This window comes from Poecilia reticulata, linkage group LG14 (genome assembly GCF_000633615.1).
Source record: "Poecilia reticulata strain Guanapo linkage group LG14, Guppy_female_1.0+MT, whole genome shotgun sequence".
In the NCBI taxonomy this organism is placed as follows: domain Eukaryota; kingdom Metazoa; phylum Chordata; class Actinopteri; order Cyprinodontiformes; family Poeciliidae; genus Poecilia; species Poecilia reticulata.
Window position 1 is genome coordinate 7,317,643 of NC_024344.1, and position 17,263 is coordinate 7,334,905.

At 38.9% G+C, this 17,263-nt stretch overlaps 2 protein-coding genes across 6 annotated transcripts; both read right to left on the bottom strand.

Moving 5' to 3' along the window:
- Positions 1 to 202: 202 nt before the first annotated feature.
- LOC103475494 (uncharacterized) lies at positions 203 to 9,649 on the bottom strand. Of its 4 annotated transcripts, XM_008427154.2 has the most exons (7): positions 9,479 to 9,649; positions 4,264 to 4,335; positions 2,120 to 2,246; positions 1,861 to 2,020; positions 1,423 to 1,499; positions 681 to 911; positions 203 to 606 (listed from the first exon to the last, which is right to left on the bottom strand). In XM_008427154.2, the coding sequence occupies exons 1-7, from the start codon at positions 9,502 to 9,504 to the stop codon at positions 556 to 558; spliced, it is 744 nt and encodes a 247-aa protein (XP_008425376.1). In that variant the 5' UTR covers positions 9,505 to 9,649; the 3' UTR covers positions 203 to 555. The 4 variants fall into 4 exon arrangements, with proteins under 4 accessions (XP_008425376.1, XP_008425378.1, XP_008425377.1 ...); XM_008427156.2 differs by lacking the exon at positions 4,264 to 4,335 and having other exon boundaries at positions 2,120 to 2,243; XM_008427155.2 differs by lacking the exon at positions 4,264 to 4,335 and having other exon boundaries at positions 9,479 to 9,648.
- A 1,901-nt stretch (positions 9,650 to 11,550) lies between these two features.
- LOC103475493 (trichohyalin) lies at positions 11,551 to 17,196 on the bottom strand. 2 transcript variants are annotated; one of them, XM_008427152.2, is made up of 2 exons: positions 16,949 to 17,196; positions 11,551 to 15,041 (listed from the first exon to the last, which is right to left on the bottom strand). In XM_008427152.2, the coding sequence occupies exon 2, from the start codon at positions 15,010 to 15,012 to the stop codon at positions 13,042 to 13,044; it is 1,971 nt and encodes a 656-aa protein (XP_008425374.1). In that variant the 5' UTR covers positions 15,013 to 15,041; positions 16,949 to 17,196; the 3' UTR covers positions 11,551 to 13,041. The 2 variants fall into 2 exon arrangements, with proteins under 2 accessions (XP_008425374.1, XP_008425375.1); XM_008427153.2 differs by lacking the exon at positions 16,949 to 17,196 and adding an exon at positions 15,749 to 16,249.
- Positions 17,197 to 17,263: the final 67 nt, after the last annotated feature.

Consider the following 17,263-nt stretch of genomic DNA (forward strand, 5'->3'; position numbering starts at 1 on the left):
ATTACCTGCTTTATCTGTGACAGGCCTCTTGTTGCTCAGGCTGTTGTCTTCACATACCTTCTCCAATTCCTTTTGTGTCTCTGTGAACTCCTGTAAGTTTTTTCTCAAATAATTTCACCATAAATATGAGACTGCTGTTCTCCAGTCTACACCGGGGACTCATTCCAACAGAACAAAAGGTGGAAAAAAGTAAGTATTCAAATATTTTTATGCATTTATTCTTTTTTTTTCAATGCAGCTCTCACTTCCTTATGTAAGATAAAGCCAAAAGCAAAACAGTTGACTTTTTTTGAAATATTATAAGGGAAGTAAAAAAATTGGGATGTACCAATAAATGATGAATAAAAAAATATGTAAATAATTTATAACAGATATTAGTAGAGACTAGAACAAAATCAAAGTGTTACATGTAATGAACGTGTCACTCTAAACAGTTTATCTGCTCTGGAGTAAATTGCACAACACGAACAAAGATTTTGCTGAATAATTTGCCCAAAAGATTAATGTAGAAATATCTCTAAAATATGTACAAGTTGCATCTTTCTTTCCCAGTGATTAGTTTTCTTTCTTCGAGCTCCTCAGCCCATCAAACAGAAGACATTTTGCCTGTGAATAGAGAGATAGTTCAGTGAATTTAGAGCAGATGTTATTTGTGTCTCCATGCTAGCATTCGTGCCAACCTCATGCCAGCGCAGTGTGTCGGGGGGCAAGCCCAGGTGGCAGTGCGGACAGGTGTCTGTCTGTTCGGCCAGCTCCTGGTTTCGTGGTTCCCAACAAGGCCCCTCGCTGCCCCATAGGGGGCGACATGTAGAGTGGGAGGAACAGGCTACACCAAAGTGAGGTCTGGGATCTGTCTGGTAGTTCACTTTCTGGCCACTAGAGGGCAGATGTGATTCAGGATCAGAGTCTTCCTGAAACACAGGGAACAGAGACCTACAGAATATAGTAAGAAGTGTTCAAAACAAAGCTCTGCTTTACTGATTTAAAGCTTAATTGTTACATTTTTTTAAATGATTTTTTGCTTACATTTAAGGAAGCAAAATTAGATTTGTTTTTAGAGTAACTTAGTGAATGTTTTGAGTTATTTACTTGACCTTAACCTAAAGGATGAGTTCTTTATAGAAAAATAACTCCTGAGGGTTAAATGTAATCTTTACATGTAGTTACAGTTGGATCAATGGTTAAGTGTTTACAATGTTCTTGTTCAAATGTTGCTGTCTACTTCTTTTTCTTACGAGTAACAAAATAGACTCGCAATAGACTCACTTTACAGCTCTTGCTTTTCTGAGCATCAAATTTTGTAAATTTTCTGCCATTAATTTATAATTTGAATGTTTAAGTAAATGAAAGCTTTCCAAATTATATTTTTTAGATAATCTGTTTGCTACACAACAACAAAATCTGTTGTGTCAGAAATATTACCTCCTGTTTTGTGGCATTGGGATGAGACTCAGAGTCAAGAGACCTCAGACAATACCAGCATTGCTCAGATGGGGCAGCTGTAAAGACACAAATTATTCAATGCATTAGACCATTATTCAGTATAACAAATGCTTTTGAAAGGTAAAAAGTAATACATAAAAGCAAAGAAAGATTGTATTTTGCAAAAAAATTTCCACCAGACATTGCCACCCACCCACCCGACCATGGATGGATCTTCTCACCCATTCCAAACAAAAAAAATAAGTATTTTGTTAAAAATGTATTTATTAGACAATAAAACAGAGGATCGCAGTATTTCTGTAGATGAAATGATAGTATTTGATCTTTAGAGCTCAAACAGAGAATCTACTGAGTGAGTACAATGTCCCCACAGGAATGTCGGAACATAATACAAGTTTGTGTGTATGTGTATCTTACTCTGTGTGGTGGAGGGATGAGATGACAAAGAGAGGGGACTTGTGTCCTCTCCTGTTGACAGGTGGGTCTCTGGGAGGTAGTCCTCATCGCCTTGTGAGACCGTAGCTACAGTCTCTTCTGCTAATGTCTCTGCATGGCCAATGCATTGATCCTCTAAAATCTATGACCGTCAACCACACAGACCAAACAACACCAAAACAAAAGTACAAGTTGCAATTCATTTTCCGGTTTTCCTTTTTGTTGACCATGTGCTCTTTACCTCTTCATCCCAGACTCCGCTGTTAGTCCTGGTGGGGTCCTCTGATGTCTGGATACTTCTGGACTCAATGATTTCTTCACCGGATTTTTCCGTCAGTATTTCTGCCTGGACAGACGTTGCCCCACTGCTTTCTCGGGGAAAAGGAGTATAATTAAAAAAAAACAAAAAAAAACATGCCCTCCTAACTGTTCTACAAGGAGGTTATCAGCCGTTCAATCATCTGCACCAGCTCAGCCTCTACTGTTACTCCGAAGGCGAGAGCTTGATTAGTCTTAAACATTCATCCACCACTCCTTGCCTTACCTTTCTTCCTCCATCCCCACTCATGTGTCTCCCTCCCACGGTGCCTGATGTGCTATTTCCTGCTAATCCCAACCCTCTTTGGCTTTTTCTTTCCCTAGTCTTGCTTTGCCTGCCAGCCTCTCTGCTCTCTTCCCTTCCTCTCGACGTCTGAAACGGAAGCTCCACACTCTCAATATTTCATGTGTCTGAATAGCTCACAAGCAGGCCTCTGTAAAGAGTAATCAGATGAGGGCTCCAGTGTCTGTGCGGTGGAGTCCGGCTTGGCATGAGCAAGACTTTCAGAAGCCAGAAACTTTCTCACTGCTTTCACAAAGGTGTAGAAGAGCCTCAAGACCCTTCTTTTATATGATTTTATTCTTTGTGCGACTACAGCACTTTGAATTGCCTTGTTGCTGAAAATGTGCTATGTAAATAAAATTACTTTACCTTACAGGCAGGGCATATTTTTAATTGTGCAAAGTGCTAAGCTGTTGTCACAACTTGTGTGTACATTTGAAAAATTATGGTATTGTAATGTTCTTGGAAAAATCAGGAGAATTTATAATATTTAGATTAAGTATGCCCATTCTTTGGCTGAAAGTTTAGTTCTATGTTAAATTACTTTATGTTTAACAATATGTTGGTAGATTTTTAAACGTGTCACAGATTTGTAAATAGGTGACAAAGTTGTCTTGCAAACTTACTATCTGTTTACAATTTGAGTTGTATACAGCGAGTCATTGCTGCATTTAACACTTTGTAGTCTACATGATTTTTTCCCCCCTAGTTTTAATCTCACTTTGCCATTGTGAGCCTTAATTTTCCACCACAAAATATGGAGAATGCAATGAAAAATTTATGAGACATTCCTGTTTTGGCGGGGTAGAAGGGAGGTCAGGGGATCTGTGCAGTTGGCACCAAAAGGCTATCAAATGAGGCTTAGAAAAATAGATTGATCTACTATTTTTTTCTCAGTAAACACTAAGTTGGTCATGGCTTGAAATGAAGGATGGAAAAAAAAACTTCTATTGAATGTTAACAAGTTTTGCCCACCATATTTCAAAATGTTGTTTGGGACAGATGCTACTTACGACCACACACAACTGGAGGTTTCCGAAAACTCAGAATTGGAAAGATTTTCAGATATTAAACCATCGATAAACGTCAATATCTTATTTCAACTTCCACATTCACAGAAGAAAAAAACAGACATTTTCCATAACTACCATCTTGTTCATAGCGCCTCTTTGACTGCAGAGACGCATCCCGCCAGCAGATGGGGAAAGAGTATTTTATTTGTGCCATTTAAACTGTAGGTGTATAAATATGAACAAAAAGAATTAATATCCTCTCTGGGGTTTTGTTGTATTCTATATGCATTCTCATTTCTTCTGTTTAATCACTTCAAGCACATGATTATACACATCACGTTCTGTTATTACCAGTTTTGCAGAGTGTTCATCTGTGTATCGTCATTCTTGCAACTTGTCATAATAACTCTTCATTAAAAAGGTTTTAAATAATAGCGCGTGGCATTTTATGATGCAAATTTTAGCCATCATTAACATTTTCACCATCAACAATTCAAACCATGAGTTTGTATGAAGGAGTTCCTTGGAGGACTGTAGAATCCTGTTTCTTTTTAAATGTCTCTCTGTAGCTCACCAACATTTGTGCATCTGTACGTGTCTTCCTGTAAATGCGCGGCAGGTAATTTAAGTGTTTTTTGTGTGTAACTGTGTGTGTGTGTGTGTGTGTGTGTGTGTGTGTGTGTGTGTGTGTGTGTGTGTGTGTGTGTGTGTGCATGCGTTGTTTTTTTTGTAGGAGGAGGGAGACGAGGAACATAAGTGGAGATGACTCACCGGTCTTTTGTGACAGTGGTGCAGAGAGAGCGTTTTTCACCCATTTTTTTTCTCTCTCTTGGGGTTTGCATACTAAACAAGAAATGGAGAAAGGATAGAAGGAAAGCCGGGTAAGACTGGGCGTTAGGTAGCATTAGGGATAAATGAAGAAAGGTGGAGGGAGCATGGATAATTGTAAGAAAAAGGATGATACAGATCGGGGTAAGTAAGGCAGGGAAAAGATGAAAGAGGTGAGCAAAAAGATAAGTGTGGTGGTGGTGGTGGTTAGGGAGGAGTTGCGGGGAGGTGTAGATCATAAACAAGGAGAGTGTTGCAGTGGGAGAGAATCGAGATCCTGGCAGTTCTGCCACCAGTCTCCTAATGGCTGCTGAAAGCATGTTTGATGGAGTGTGTCAAGTTCAACAAAGTTGGTGTTAAAAAAAAGGAAACATGGAAAGCAATGAGGTGATATTCATGCTTAATAAATGAAAAGTTAACATATTCTAAGCAAGATGAACAGTTTTCATCTTTACCACTTGACCTTTCTACATCTTACCAAGTTAACTTCAAACATATTTACTGGGATTTGACGTGATGGAGCAACAGGAAGTAACATAATTTAAAGGAAAGTGACACCTTGTTTTCAAAGTTTGTTTGTTTTTTTTCGCAAACAAAATCATCTGAAAATTGTTGAAAGCGTATGCATTCAATTCAATCACCTTCAATCATGTACCCATAAGCAAAAATTCAGCTTAATACATTTAATTGTCACCCAGTTAGTACTGCGCCTGCGTTTAGTCTCAGTAAAAATGTCAGAATTTCAAATGTTTGCTTCACAATAGTGAACAAACAATATCATTTAAAATTTTTTCTTCTTCTGATGCTAGTCTATTACAAAACAATGCCAATATAATGCACTGAGGTTTCTGGTTGTAATATGACAAAATGTGGAAAAAGAATTATGGATTTTTGTAAGGCATTTTATTTTCCAATACAGCATTTACAAAATGTAATTCAACAATTCCTATCTGCGACTTTTCCTTTTTGTATGAGGCTGGATGTAGTATTACAATTTCAATGCCTCATTTATTTAACACAAAAATAAAGGAGACTATTTTGACGCTGAATCAAAGAACATTATCATCAAACAGGACTTCAGGATTCAGGTGTGAATTGTTAAATTAATGTTTGGCTGAAAATTCTCTACATCCAGTATCATTTTCTTCTTTTTGCCCATTTATTCGAGTTTGATATCTATAACTTAACATACGCTATTATTTAACACCTCACTATTACATTACATAGCAACTCAATACTGCTGCTGAAGTTTCCTTGCTGAGGTAACCCAACACTGTTGATCTGCTATAAAACAAATGAAAAATAAATGAGCTGAAGTATTTTTAGCAGTAATAAAAATTCATAGATGTTTTTCTATTATAATTATTGATCTAAGCAGTTTGGCGTGGATTCACTGTCCATTCAAACCAGAAAACTAATATAAACATTTGTCTACACCACTGGAAATGATAGAAAAAGGGATGAGAGACTTTTTCTACAAGACAAAAATCATTTTAAAACACATTTGGAGACACCTTTTACTCCCAGAGCCTGAAGGCAGAAGAAGTGTGCTGGAATGAGAAAACAGTCACAATTGTCTAGCAACAAAGTAGTCAAAACAACTATGCATCATCAGTGGTGGCACTTCTGCCTGAAAGATGTCTGTCTAAGAGTTGAAATGGCCTGAATTGTTGGTCGTTCAACAGCAAGTGGTGACGATGCGTCACTAGATACTGTTTGCTTTAAATTCCACATCTCAAAAGGCAGTTGAATCGCACTCATGATTGGAAATTGATCAAGAAATACAAATGTTATTCACATAAGAAGCTGAAAAACATTACTTAAAAGAGCTACGGTATACAAGGCTTGCACCCGTTTGACTCTCCTTCACTCGCCTTAAAATGTGCCATGTCTGTGCTGTTCTTTTCCGGTATGGATCCAAGGAAAATGAGACAGAGTATCTATAGAGGGAACTTCTTTTTTTTTTCTCTCGCTCTGTCTAAATTTTTAATTCTTTGATTTTATTTTGGTTTACATTTACAGTATTTTCTGTGATATTTATAGTACTTCTGCTTTCATTCACAGTTAGCCAACTTCACCAAGCCCATGCCACAGATAAAACTGATGGATTTTAGTACCTACGGGGAGTAAGGAGACAAAGTCAGGGCCAAGCAAAATGAAAAGAAAGAAGTACCACCGCAATAATTTAAAGCAGGGATTTTCATGCATTGGATCTGACGATGCTCCACTGCCACACCCATATGCTCTGTTGCAAGTTGTGTTGTGTGAAGACAATAGTAGCTTTATGTTTCATATTTTTCATGCTTTGACACAGTTAGAGCCTTTTGCAAATAAAATTCGTCTCTTTGACCATGTATCTGTGAAACTGTTTAGACCTTTGTTTTGAGTTGAGAGCTGCATAAAAGCTATCAAGAACTGCAGAGGCTGGAGGCCATTTGGCTTCAACAAAAAAATGTATAACATTAATTTGTTTGCCAATTACATCCTCCATGTTTTTCTCAACAATTTAGATTTATTTTTGCCAATGGATGCATGATGGTTCGTCTAAGGAGTCTTTTCAAAACTTCGAGTTTATGCTGGAAGTCCTATTCTGTACATCATAATGTCCTGTATGCCACAATTATGTTACTAAATGACGCACAATTAAAATTAATATTTTTATCCAGAGATAAATTAATCTGTCGTGTGTAAGGTTATGTTACAACCTGATACTAATCCTTCACGGTTCTCCCTGTGGGCGTGCTATAATTAAAATGCAATTTGAGTATTCCAGCAGACTCCAACTCTCCCAGGCACAAAACCTGGTATACATCCAGCTCCTGGCTCAGCTGAGCCCGACAGCGCAACAATTTATCAGTAATGGCCCCAAGAAGCTCATGCGTTTACAGAAAGAGAAATGAGAGGGAAAATGTCGGCCATTAGCTACATGAATATTGAATACCCTTCAAATCAACATCAAATTATGATAATTGATTTTTCAACGCGCACGATTTTGTATTAACCTTTTTTTTTAACATGGTGTCAAAACACGTCTTTTTATTTGTAAATTTAAGGTGTAAAGCCCAGATCAGATTTTAGTAACACAGTGCAGATGTTTAAACAGTGAATGCCATTACGATACCGCAGCATTAAAAGGACCAAATTATTGCTATAAAAATGGATCCTATTAGGTTGCATGGCAACTAACAGCATCCTGTTTGTCTCATTTTTGCTCAGCAAATGGTGTAGTTTTATGAGGGTTTTTTATGGATTCCCTTTCTCTGTGTTACTGCTCGGTGATAGTGTTGGTTTCCAAGTATAGGCGCTATATAATATTCTTTTGACAAGCATTTTCTTTGAATAGATTAATTTTTCAATGAATATGGTAATAGCTAATTAAAAAAAATCAGCTTTTGTAAGTGTCCATTTCACCCTTTGTGGTTGATTACAAATTTTCTTCTCGTTTCTTTACATAAATCCAGCCTGTGGGACATTGAGCTTATTTAGCAAAGGGTGAATTTGCCTTGTCATAATTGTGTTGACTGTGTTAAAGCCCCCACATGCTCAGGACTCCTCACACTGTCTGTCATAGTCAAGCGTACCGATTTCTTATTTCTCGTGTCATATTCCTTCCTTTCCCACAATCCGAAAAGTTGCTAAAGAGTTTGATGAGCTTGTTGGGGCCGCAGCCTACGTCTTCTTCTGTATACCTCTTAGTGCAGAACAGAGTGGAAGTTTTGCTACTGCTCGTCTTTGAGACTGCTTGCACCAACTCTCAACCTTATCAGCTTCTCAGTGTCAGCCCAGGCCAACCTGTGGTCAAGGCTGTATAGGTGAATGCTCAGGGCGCCGCAGTCTTGGGGGCACCATAAAGAGGCCAGAAAAAAATAACCTAAACTTTTCTTTTTAAAAATTATAGAATAGGTAATGATATTACTTTGTGATATTAAAGATTCTACTTTAATGCAACTACATGGGAAAAAAACATTTAAATGGATCTAATAATAGTTATGACTTGATTTGTGTGAACAAGTGTCAAACAGGCACTTCTAATAGTTTGTAATGGTGATTTCTGCTTGGCTACCACATCTAAAACACTGAAGTTTGGATTACTCGAATGACATTCGTGTCAATTGTTTTGCAAAAAAGAAGGGAAATGGTATCAATCCAATGAGAAAAAAATAACACATTTGCAAGAAGCTTCTGCTGAGACAGCGATGATAAAAACTGAGTTTCTTAAGCCGCAAAAAGCTGACAGTTGTGTGAATCTGGGCTGGTGTTTTCCTAGTTGATTGTTAGGTTTTCCTATTTGTGGCACAGTTCTAATTTTAAAGTCTCAACAATCAAAGGTCTGCTTTTTTTTGTCATTAGGTTGGAAACTTTTTTGTTTTTACATAATTTTCCACAGATATCAGTATCCCATAGAAGAAGATATATCCACCCTCTTTTTGCAAAAGATGTATGTTTTTTCTTTATTTTGGAACCTGAAAATAAAATGATGGTTCTTTAAAATAACAACAAAATTCCTACAATTCATTTATATTGAAAACAATATTCTTATTCAAACAATCACGTACCATTCGTCTACAAGATTTCAAAACAATTTTCATTCAGCTTGACTGAGGAGAAAAATAGCTCTTTGTATTGTAGAGGTTGCAGAGTCCTGCTATAAATGATTTCCGATTATAGACTGCTGAGTTATTATCATTAAATTTAAGCTATCCTCTTTCATTGTCCAAGAAATTGGTATTTTTGCTTCTCACTAAGACTTAAAAGAAACCTTCAGTTACAAACAGACTGATGGACACTAACAAGACTTTTTTTCATATAGTTCCCATTAGTTTTCTAATATAATTCTGGTTTAAGCAAAACATTATTTAAGATGAGTTGTTTAAAACCTTTCAGCATCTGAGTATTAAAATATAAAATTCATCATTTGTGGTTAGAATATTCCAACAATGGAACAACCAATCCATACAGAGTTTGTCAATACTTGTCATCAGATGAGTCATTTTCTAATTAAAAATAATAATAAATCGATAAAACACAAACTAAAACAACCCGGTTGGAACTTGTGACATGTTTGCACATCCAGAACAGCTGGTGTAAATATTTACAGCTAGCAAATGATATCAGAGCATTAAATCAAAAGGAAGCATAAGAAGAATAGCTATCTCACCCCTGCTGCAGACAGATGTCGGCCATGTATCAACAAGCAGATGTTTTCTTGCTGAGAGCAGAAGAAAATAGATTTTCTACTCAACACTCCATCTTGTTTGTGTTTTCGCAGTGCGACAGTGATTTAGTCAAAGTGCAGTTCCGTGCACAGTTTGATGGAGTTATGGCTACAACTACACGCCTAAGGCGTAGTGGCGCCCTCTAGAGGTCGGAGGGCCCCCAGGTAATCATGTTCAGTTCATACACAGAGTTATATTCTTTAATCAAGACATAACTAATCTAAATTAGTTCAGAGGTAATTTGGCTTTAAGCGTTAAGACTGAGCTTTAAGCATATATATTCATACTGACTGTGATATTACCATATATTATTCTGTAGGTAATTTCATATTTTATTCTTTACATAATTTGGTGTTGCTGAGTCCTATACAAATAAATTTGAATAAGTTAAAAACTAATAAACCTAGTTTCTATATCATTGCCTCTTTGGTGCTATTCTCGATTTTACTGCTGTACCTTTTAGTAGTTTAATAGTGTACGTCATTCTTTCATCTTTTACTTAATAGTAAGTTTAGTGTTATATTAGCTTAGAGAAATATTTATAAGGTTGAATTAGTTTTTGTTTATAAACTTACATATTGGAGATAAGTTGTTTGTGTTTATTCTGTGCATGTGCGCCAGTGATGGACGTCTACCTTTATCTACTGTTTCTTTAATAGCTAAGCCTTGTATATTTATACCTAATACCTTAGACTGAACTGTTTGGCTGTTATTTTCCTGATGATCAGGTGGTGCTCCAACTTGGTCATTTTTATCTAAATTAGAAGTTTTGTTAGTAATTTCCATAATTTATAATGCCATAATTGTTTGCATTAATTGACAAACCAGACCCTGTTTGATTTGCAATGTGTTTATTGCACAACACATAGCAAAGAATAAGCCTTATTGTTTAATTACTTTGTTAGTTACATTTTGATGCACCTAGTTTAATATTTTATTTGTGTTTGAGCTTGGTTTGTTCATAAATAGTCTGCACTGAAACGCTGTTAGTGGCGTTGATGTTCCTAACAAGAAGAAGGGACCCAAATCAAATTCTACTAAAAACCCCATACAGCTTTGTACCAGACGTATGTGTAAACATATAAAACACAGAGTTAGAGTTAGTCACTGACATGAAATATAATCTATTTACCAAAGCTCTGAGTCTAAGGTCATTCTGGAGTAGCGTGACCAAACCAAGATGAATTTAGGGAGAGGCGATCTTCGAACCAAATGCGGAGTGAGTGAGCTGGAGGGCTAACATCTGATGTGCACCATATTGACAGGCTGCTAATCACAGTTAGTGTTTGCTCCGCTGACAGCATCCATAAAGTTTGTTTTGATGCCAAACAAGCAGCAAACCAAGAGCACTTCAAGGAAATTACAGCGGGAGGACATATTGTGTGTGTGATGTGAGCGAGGGGGAGGTGTGAAAACAAGATATGGCAAAACCCATCTGCCAAACACCTTTTTCCACCGGCCGACTGGCAGGCTTTAAGCTGAGGCGAACATGACTCAATCTTTATCTTGAATGCCAGCAGCTAAATTACTATACAGCTCAAAGAGAATGTGTGTGYGYGTGYGTKWGTGYRYRYGTGYKTRTGTGTKWGTGCRTSTGYGTGTGTGYRTGTGTGTGTGTGTGTGCGTGTGCGTGTGTGTGTGTGGTCCTGCGCAGTAAAGTGTACAGATGGATGACTCATCCACCAATCATGTGACTCATCAATCACTGCAGTTACCATTTCCCCCTTCGCCCACCCCACCTCCTTCTGAATTTTTCCATACTTTTTTTTTCTCCTCTTTTCATCCCCATTCATTCTGCTTTCTTGGTCTTGATTATTTGCAAATATATCAAAACCCCTCTAAAGGATTCTGCTTTGTCTCCGTCCTGAAGCAGCTGTGACAATATATGAGTTGTGCTGTCACTAAGCTGTGGCTGACTGTCATCGTCTTTTTTGTCCCGCTTGGGTTTTGTTTTGTTTTGTTTTTTGGGGGGTTTTTTGCTGCTGGATGTATACAATACAGCACTCTCCAAAAAGCCATTAAAAAACTGAACTTTAATAAAATAATTGCTTTTATTTTTTTATCATATAGCAAAACTAGTAATCATCATGCTGTTATTTACACATTGCACGGGCATATTTATTTCACACTGTACATCTTACAATGCTAAAGGTGACATCAACAACAACACTCTCCTTTTACAAGACAGATGGCTTCACTGTGCATATACAGTGGCCCTCTTTCCTTTGATTTTTGTTTTTTAGGTTCACAGTTTACTCAGAGAAAACAATCATTTTTGTATTCTCCATACTGTTTTGTTTTTTTCCTCTTTTTTTGTTCTTTTTTTTTTTGTTCATTTTTTAAGATGCAAGTAGAAAGACGTGCATTTAACGGCTTACGCACAATCCCTGACTCCCTGGACTGAAGCTTTTCAATTAATTATCTCCTGAAAAATCAACAAAATGCTTGTAGCCTCTTGGTGGAAACATCTGTAATAAAAGGCTGCAAAACACATAGTGTGATTTCAAGTATCTTTTTTGTTCTCAAAAAAATAAGGAAATCCAGAGATGGTGAAGGAACAAAAATGTACACAAGAAGTAAAAGGGCCTCAGATGATAACAAAACTTTAAGGCATAGATAAATATCAGATGTGTGCTGACACAAAAAAAATGAAACTGGATCCCAAAATAGTTAAAAACCCCTGGTCCACCACGTTGGAAGTGTTTACTGTTTAAGTTTGTGCTTTAGGAGTCCACAGGGTTTCTACGTCAGGATCACTTGTGATAAAAGTCGTATGCAATGTGATATTTCCCTTATAGAACCATGGCACTGTTAAGGCAAATAATCAGAATATCAAATTTGAACCAAAAAGTGTTTAAAGCTCTTTAAAGTTAATCCAATCTGGCATAAGAAAGAAATCTAAACACATCAAATACAGCAAAAAAAAAAAGAAAAAAAAAAGTTTCAGTTTCATTTTTTGTATCGCCAAGAAGTCGTAGAGCTGCTTTTCCTTTTTAATGTGACATAACTATACAACAAAAGATACAAAGTGAGGTTGTAAACATATTTTTTTAAGGTGTGCATGTCAATGTGTCATAGGTGCATATGTATGCATGCCTCTGTGTGTTTGCATGTGTGTGTGCGCTTGTGTGTGTTTGCTTGCTCTATAATTCTCTGAAATATACAAGAGAGCATCAGAGATTGACCTGAATGGAGGCAGACATACACTGCGGTATGTTCTGGTTTTAAATGTAAACCCATCAAGAGGCTGAACATGGTTACAGGGAGTACAAAGAGGAACTTCTTCATTCTCTCCCTGACTGAAAACATAATAAAATTACAGTGAAGAACAAAAGAAATCTAACTTTTTATTCATTTCCCAACTTTTTAAAATGACCACAGGCTCAAAACGGATCTCCTCTGAGTCCTTTCATTTCACCTCAGTTATAACTTTTCTCTCAGCTAATTTTCTTCAGTTCTAGCCCTCCTTTAGTCCCGCTGATCTGACAGTCTGCAAAAGAGTCCCTCAATACATTCGGCGCTTCATGTAGATCCTCTCAATAAAGTTCTCCAGCTCCTCCTCACTGTCCAGCTGAGGCACCAGCCCATCTTCCTCATAGTCATCTCCAGGAGTGACCTGTGGGTAGTAGTACTGTGGTCGTCTGCCCCTCCTGGGCGCGATCACTGGTTTAGGAGGGGGCAGAGGCTGGTAGGTCCGTGGGTGAGGAAGGATATAGTTAGAGATATAAGGTGTGAGAGGCAGACGCGGGGGCGGCTGCTGCTTCCAGCCCTGTCCGGCCCGGTTCTTACCTCCACCCCTGTGCCTGCGCCTCGGGGGCTGGAGATCAAGTTCCTGGGTGCCGAAGGGTTGATCTCGGGAGGGGGAGGATTTGCCGTAGTACTGTGCTTTAGGGTATGGGAAGTAAACTGGGTAGTAGGCTCGATATGGCTTTTGGTAGTAGGGATAGGAGGGGAAGGCTAAAAACTGTTTCTGGGGTTTATACCAGTAGTCAAGCTGCTTCTGAGGCTTATACCAATAGTCCTGCTTGTATGACTTGACTTTGTCCTTGTGCCATTTCTTGTTGGATTTATTGTGCTTGTAAGGAGCTTTCTTGGGATTTTTTGAGGCTGTGTAGTGGTAAATGGGGGGAGTGGCAAGAGGAGGAGGCACCAGAGGCCTGAAGCGAGGAAGGATTGGATTGCTGTTGATTGGCTGCTGCTGCAACTCTTTCCTTTTCTTCTTTTTCTCCTCCACGTCACTTATGATCTCGATTACGTCGTCGGCGGGCAGGTGGAGCTTGCTGCTGATCTCAATCAGCCTATCGATCATCTGCTGGTCCAGGTCGTCCTCGTCTGGGAGGACCTCCTCTGACCTCTTGTCCTCGGCAGTGTTGCTGCTCTTCTGTCGCGGCTTCATGAACGATTGCTGCTTCCTGCCCATGTACTGCAGCAGCATGTCGGAGGCGATGTCCGCCAGCCTCTGCTCTTCCTCCCTGGCTCTCTCCGCCTCCTCCTGCTGCCGGAGAACCTCCTGCTTCTCTGCACGTGCCCTCGCCTCCTCTTGCATGTGGGAGAGACTCTCCTCCTCTTCTTCGACCTCCTCCTCCAGCTCCTCGCCGCCGTCATTGAAGTCGTCCATAAAGTTCCCCCCCTTGACGGGTCTGTTGCGCGACATGTTGTCCTGCCAGTGCTGCTTCTTCCCGGCTCGTGCGAGCTGAGTGTTGTACGCCTTGTAGCCCTTCAGAGGAGGCAGGATCTCATTGTCTTGCAGACCCAAGTCGATGTTTTGGAAGTAGCCTCGGATTTTGCGCTCCAACGAGGGATCTTCCACCTCTGATGTGGATGCAGATTTGACTTTTTCTATGAGTTGTTCTAAATTATTTCCCTTCTCTTCCTCAGTTGCATTTTGATCCTCCCCTGATCTTGTAGTTTTAGCCTCCTCTTCCTCCTTTTCCTGCATTTCATCCCCCTGAACAGCTGCCAAATGGCCTAAAATTACCTTTTCAATTGCCTTATCAGCCTCTTGCTTCTCATTGTCCTCTTCCTTCCCCCTCTCCCCCTCTGTCTGCTCTGCTCCCCTTATCTCACCACCCTGCACGTCTTCAGCGGAGGGCGGCTTTTGACTCTGATCCTCCTCTTCCCAGTCTCTGCTTCTGCTGGTGAGGATTTCGCCATCCCCTGGGTGGTCCAGGGCCTCCAAAAGAACAGCAAGCACCTGCTCAGGGTCACTCACTTTATCTAATTGGTTATCTTGACCTGGACCATGAATCCGGTCTGGCGATGCGTCATCTGTGCCAGGGAAAATCTGGGGCTGGGGCGGCAAGAGGAGGGGGCCCAGAGTGTCCTCTTTGTGGTCTGTCCGTGTGCGCCCCTGCACCCCTCCCTCCCCTTGCCCGCCCCATGCCGGGGCGGAGCCGGCTAGCTGTGGAGTGACAATGAGCAGGACCAATAGGATGAGACGAGCTGTGGAAGGGGCGTTATGACAGGTCATGACCATGCAGGACTGGCAGGAGGGAGGTGAAGCACCTGAAGAAGAGGGAAGAGGAGGCAGTGAAAGAAAAAGAGAAAACACATGAGTAGGTCTCTGTTAGATGCAGGGATTTCAGTGGATAGAAAGGTCGTCTGATCAATGTAATATTTTCAATTATAATGTGTTAAGTACCATTTAATGTCTTTGGAGACTTTGCTACCTGATATTTTACGTCTATATCACCCAACATATATTTTTAAATCTGTTTTTTAATTATTATTATTATTATTATTATTATTATTATTATTATTATTATTATTATTAAGATATTTCAGGGAGAAAAGCGGCTTAATCATCCATAAAACTCGTGCATTTTACACGGATAAACTATTGTTTCAAAAAAAATGTAGCTGCATTTTCCAGCATGCAGTTAAAAGGAGACTCGATGTAAAACATGCAGATGAAGCTTCATCGGCTTTTTTATTTGTTCGATTCACTTCGTAATTTATACAGAAAGAAATCATTCACATGAGGAGCGTGGCCTTTTTTTTTTTTTTTTTTTTTTTTTTTTTTGCGCCTGCCAAATCGCCGCCTGAAGCAGATTATTATTTTCACACGGTGCAGATTAAGAGACTTGGAGTAACTCTTGCTCAATCGCATAATGAAGGACGAGATTTATCTCACACTGGTAAATATTTGCACGTAAATAAACGAGATTACTTGTTTTTAATATAATCAAAATTCAAAAAAAAAAACGCCTCACCTCTTTCTCCAAGCTAGCTCAACCCAGATTCGGACACGTCCCATCCTAAGTATCCCTTTCTTTTAAATTAAAGTGCAAAAACAAAACTCTGTATTAGTCGTGACTTTGGTTCATTTCCGTGCGTCAAGGCGATTTGGCACGACACTGGCTTTAAAGATGGCAAGCACTGGCAAGTCATGCGTAAAAGCTTGGAGCAACGCTTGACGGTGTTTAATCCTGCGGTCTCTGAGTGGTCAGCACAATTTGTAAACAAGCGGGATGTAAAAAAAAAATTAAGATTCCGTTTTCCCGCGAGCGACGAAAAAAAGGAGCGGCCAGGGAGGATACGTGGCTTTTGTCCTTTGTATGATGCGAGTATCTTCCTCCAGTGGCGGCAGCCGCGGCGGCGGAATGCAGACCAGCGCAAACATTTGGGGGCAACATTGTCCGCATTTAAATTTGTTTCCGTTTTTAATCAACGAAAAGAGACGAAACGAAGCAAGTTGGATAAAGCAACTGCTCCTGCATATTTTGTTAAATTTGATTAATTTGGAAATTAAGAACTCTTGAAAGTTTGATTTTTAAATGCCTATTTCTAATGAAAATGCAAACATTTGTATGTAGTTCACGTGTAGTATTTGCGAAATTTCAACGCAAAAAAGGTCTGAAGAGCTGCTGCAGTTAAATATTTACTGAAAACAATTACATTCACACAATGGAGGGTTAAATCCTTAATTGTCTCCTCGGAAAAAAACCATATATGCATACATACATTTTTCTATCTTGTTTTCATTGAGAAAACGTATATTAGTTTTAGAACCCAAAATTATTAAAATAGATAAAGTCGCTTTCCTAAAAAACCGTATTATTTTTTCAATATATTAAAGCTACTTATTTTTTAAATAATAATTAAGTCAATTAGAATAACTTTAACATAGTCCAAGATTAAGATTCCACTTAGACAATGGCAATTTTCAGCAAAAAAAGAAAAAATGTTGCAGCAAAAAAAAAAAAAAAAAGAATTCTACCAAATTTGTGTAAAATTTTGAACGATTACACATGCACGAAATGTACCTCGTTCCTCATTATACAAATATATATTTTTAAAAACTTTTTTTCTTTTTTTTAACTTTAGAAAAAAGAAGAAGAAAAATCCCAGTTCTGATCTTTTTGGTCAGATTGCCTTGCCTTAGATAAAAGATGACACTTCGCTCCACTTACCTGGAGTCCCAATGGGGGGTGGGGAAGCGGTGAAACTCACAAAGCACTGGAAAAGCCAAGATTATTATCATGAATAGTGGATCACCTGAGAGAATGTCACTTTTCCCTCCTTCTCTATTCAGCTTGTGACCAACATCAAGAAGAAAAAAAAATCTCAGTCAAGGATTCTTTGTTTAGCTTTGAAGGCGTGTTTATATCGCAGCGGTACTGGCGCTGGTGTACAATTGGATGAATGTTTTCAGCACCACGGTCAGCGCAACTTTATCGTATATACCCCCTCGCTGGACCACGTGACGCTCCTCCCCCCATCTCTCC